This window comes from Solanum tuberosum, unplaced genomic scaffold, assembly GCF_000226075.1.
Source record: "Solanum tuberosum cultivar DM 1-3 516 R44 unplaced genomic scaffold, SolTub_3.0 scf00073, whole genome shotgun sequence".
NCBI lineage: Eukaryota > Viridiplantae > Streptophyta > Magnoliopsida > Solanales > Solanaceae > Solanum > Solanum tuberosum.
The window spans coordinates 1238167-1241444 of NW_006239002.1; the positions used below are offsets into that span (position 1 = coordinate 1238167).

The 3278-nt window shown below is 33.6% G+C and overlaps 1 protein-coding gene across 1 annotated transcript in view; it reads right to left on the minus strand.

Annotated features, from left to right (window-relative positions):
* The window catches only part of LOC102597073 (protein disulfide-isomerase SCO2), a 4550-nt gene extending 2789 nt beyond the window's left edge, over window positions 1-1761 (minus strand). The window contains exons 1-2 of the mRNA XM_006346367.2: window positions 1049-1761; window positions 394-520 (exon numbers count right to left, since the gene is read on the minus strand). Of these exons, the coding sequence (XP_006346429.1) occupies window positions 394-520; window positions 1049-1471 (550 nt within the window). The 5' untranslated portion in view covers window positions 1472-1761. The remainder of the gene's footprint in view (window positions 1-393; window positions 521-1048) is intronic.
* Between the last annotated feature and the right edge of the window lie 1517 nt (window positions 1762-3278).

The window sequence follows — 3278 nt, forward strand, 5'->3', positions numbered from 1 at the left end:
TCCCCTCTCCCCCCCCCCCCCCCCGATTTCAACAGCTCCTACTTCTAGACACCACTTACCATCTCTCTTACCCACCCCCTTCGACTTCCTTCAGCAGCTCCATCATGATCTTTTCCTAAGGGGTAGCTATTTAGGAATGCGGATAAGATCCATACAGATAGAAAGCTACCTTAACTTCAATAGGTCAGATGTATATTGACAGACCACTCAGCTGTAAACCTTACCAATTAAATCTATGCTAGCAGGGAAGTGCTTAATCCTACAATAGATATTCAATGAGAACAAATGAAGCCATCTACAAATGCTATCTCTGTGCTCCAAGCAAACCAGTATAGATAAACTATGTCATGCAAGATAATATTCAGATAGGAAATAAAAGTATAATTCTTATACCAATTCCAGCGCAAGGTATACATTTACAGATGGTCTCTTTCCCCTTTTTGTTATAGTAGCTGACAAGTCCTGTCCCTTGGCAACTCCGACATTTTCCAGTCCACTCATAGACAACTTGCTTGCAATCCTAAAGTAACAAGAAGACCAACAGAAAATCATCAACCCTAGATTAAAAAACTTAAAAGGAAACACTTTTAGATGTTTGTAGATATAGTAAGAGCTGAACCTATTGATAAGCTTAAGTAATGAGCTGATTGTTAGCCAATCAAACTGTTCAAACTATTTTTACAGCCTTATCCTCGTGGCATTAGGTCAGTATAGACCATAGAAGTATTACCAAACCATATCTCGCCTTAGGCTTCAAGATTCTCAACTGGAGCCAGCAAGTTTGCAACTTTACAGAAACCCAACAAAATACCTCAACCAAATGAACCATTCCATAAAGAGATTCTAAACAAAACTCCCTCTGTCCCAATTTAAGTATCTTATAATTTCCTTTTTTGTTTCTATATTTAGTAGGTTTACCTATTTCAACATTCTAAGCAAGTTTGATTTAAAACCACAAGATTCAAAAGTATCAGTTTTATTTCTTAAATTCAAAGTGCAATCAGATTAAAGCGCTTGATTTGGGACGGAGTGAGTATAAAAAAAGAACCTCAATTATAGGATCACACTGCAGCCGGCGGTCGATTTCCTCCGGGGAACAAGGGGAAGTGTCAGGGTAAGTCATAGGAAGAGGAAGAGCATCACCATCATCAGCCAAATAACTCTCTCTATTACGCGACCAACGCCTTTCCTTCGCATTCACTTTTGTCTTCTTCTTAATGTTATTCCCAATTCGATTATCAGCAATTTCGTCGGAGTTTTGGCTAGTTCTCCCAAACCCAGGTGCTGCTGCAGCAGAGGCGGCGGCATTCGCGGCGGCGCCGAATTTGAACCACCAGCGAGAGGACGAGGGGCCGCCGCCGGCTGGTGGGTCAGCAGCGGCTTGGCAACGAATGACGGTGGATTTACGAGGAGGAAGTAATGAAGAATTTGGAGGAGTGAAGATTGAACAAGAATTTATTAGAGGCAACATATGTTTGAATTTGTATCATAAAAGTTCGAAAGTTTGTTAATGGCTTTATTCGGAGAGATGATAAAAGGAGTTATACAGTGATTGGAAATTGAAAAAATGAAAAACGTGGCTCTTTATTTTAAGGATTTTTAGTATGGACAGAGATAAGACACCATTTTTTTGGACGGAGAAAGTTTATTGGGCTCTTTAGAATTTAAATTTTATGAATTTGATTTTGAAGTTGTATTATAATTTATTTAATTTGAAATTTAAGAAACTTTTACCATTCTGAATTTAGATCTTTGAGTGATGAAATAAGGTGGCTAGAAGCGATGAAAAGTTGAAGCTTGCTTTTAGCCTATAGGCAGCAGCAACTAAGCTTGACTTAATTAGGAGGAAATTTCTCCAAAAAAAGTTATTTCGATTGTTTTTAAAATTAAGTGAGAAAATATATAATTACCTCATTAAAGTAAAATTTGTTTTTAAAAAAAAACACTTTAATTTTATGGGGTTTCTACTTTCTAGTACCCCTTAAACAATTTTAAAGCAAGAAAAAAAGTGTAATCTCGCACCAGTTATTAACTGCCACGTATTAATTTTAATTTTTAATCTTTCTTTTCATTTTTATTTTTTCTTATTTTATTAACTTCATTTTCTTTTTCTTTTTCTTTTTCTTCTTCTTTCTTCATTACCCTCCTCTGCTCTTCTTCAGTCCTTCATCACCAGGAATCTTCTACGTAGCCGCCTTCTTCGTCAATCACTTGGAGTAGTCTTCATCACGTCACTATTATAATACCAATTCCACCATTAATATCATCAAATTATTGTTAAATCAAAAATAAAATTACTAACAAATTTTAAATTGAAAATTAATAATCACCTCCAATCTACCATTTCCTTTTCAAAATTACAACAATTATGCAGCGGAACTCCATTAAGATAAGGTAATGAAATTCTATAATACTCTCAAATCGAAGAAATTTCTTTATTTACATGCTAAAGAACTCCATAACAATTTACTTTTATTTTTTAAAAAAGGAACAATGTTAACAAGGAGGTTTACAATTATTATTATTTTGGAAAAAAATAAGGGCAAAAGAAGAAAAAAGAACAAAGAGAAGCAAGAAGACAAGGAAAAAAATGAGTGAAGAAAATGGGTCTTCTAAGTTGAAGAAGATAGAGAAGAGGTAATTGTTTCTTTTGAAATTTGGAGAAGAAGATAAAAATAAAGAATTGAGAAAGTATAATAAAATAAATAAATAAAAAGAAAAAAAAAATTCTAATAAAATAAATGCCTAAATAAATATTTATTTATTTTTTGGTTCAGCTCACTCTCTGTCAGAGAGTGAACTACACTCTACATGCCACGTAGGCATTTAATGGAAAAATAAATTCATTCTAAATAAGAATAAGGAGGTAATAGGACCCCTACAAAGTTGAAGTGTGTTTTAAAAAAAACAAATTTTACTTTAATGGGGTAATTATATATTTTCTCAAATCAAGTCATCAAGTATTGACATGATTTGTAAAAAACCAATTCATTATTCACATTAATTAATAGAGTTAAGGTAAAATTATTGATTTTGGCGAACTAATAGCTAATACACTAGTTTAGTTCTTGAAGCCTTAATTATAACAGAGTATATCAAGGGTGCAAAATGCAACATACTCCATAATTACAACACAATTTGTCCAGTATATTTTATAGGGATAAGAGTCTGAAAAATACCCCAACTTTGGTCGAATTTGTTGTTGCGATACTAAACTTTCATAAGGACCTATTACCTCCCTAGACTATTTAATACCGTATTTTAAACATATATATTTG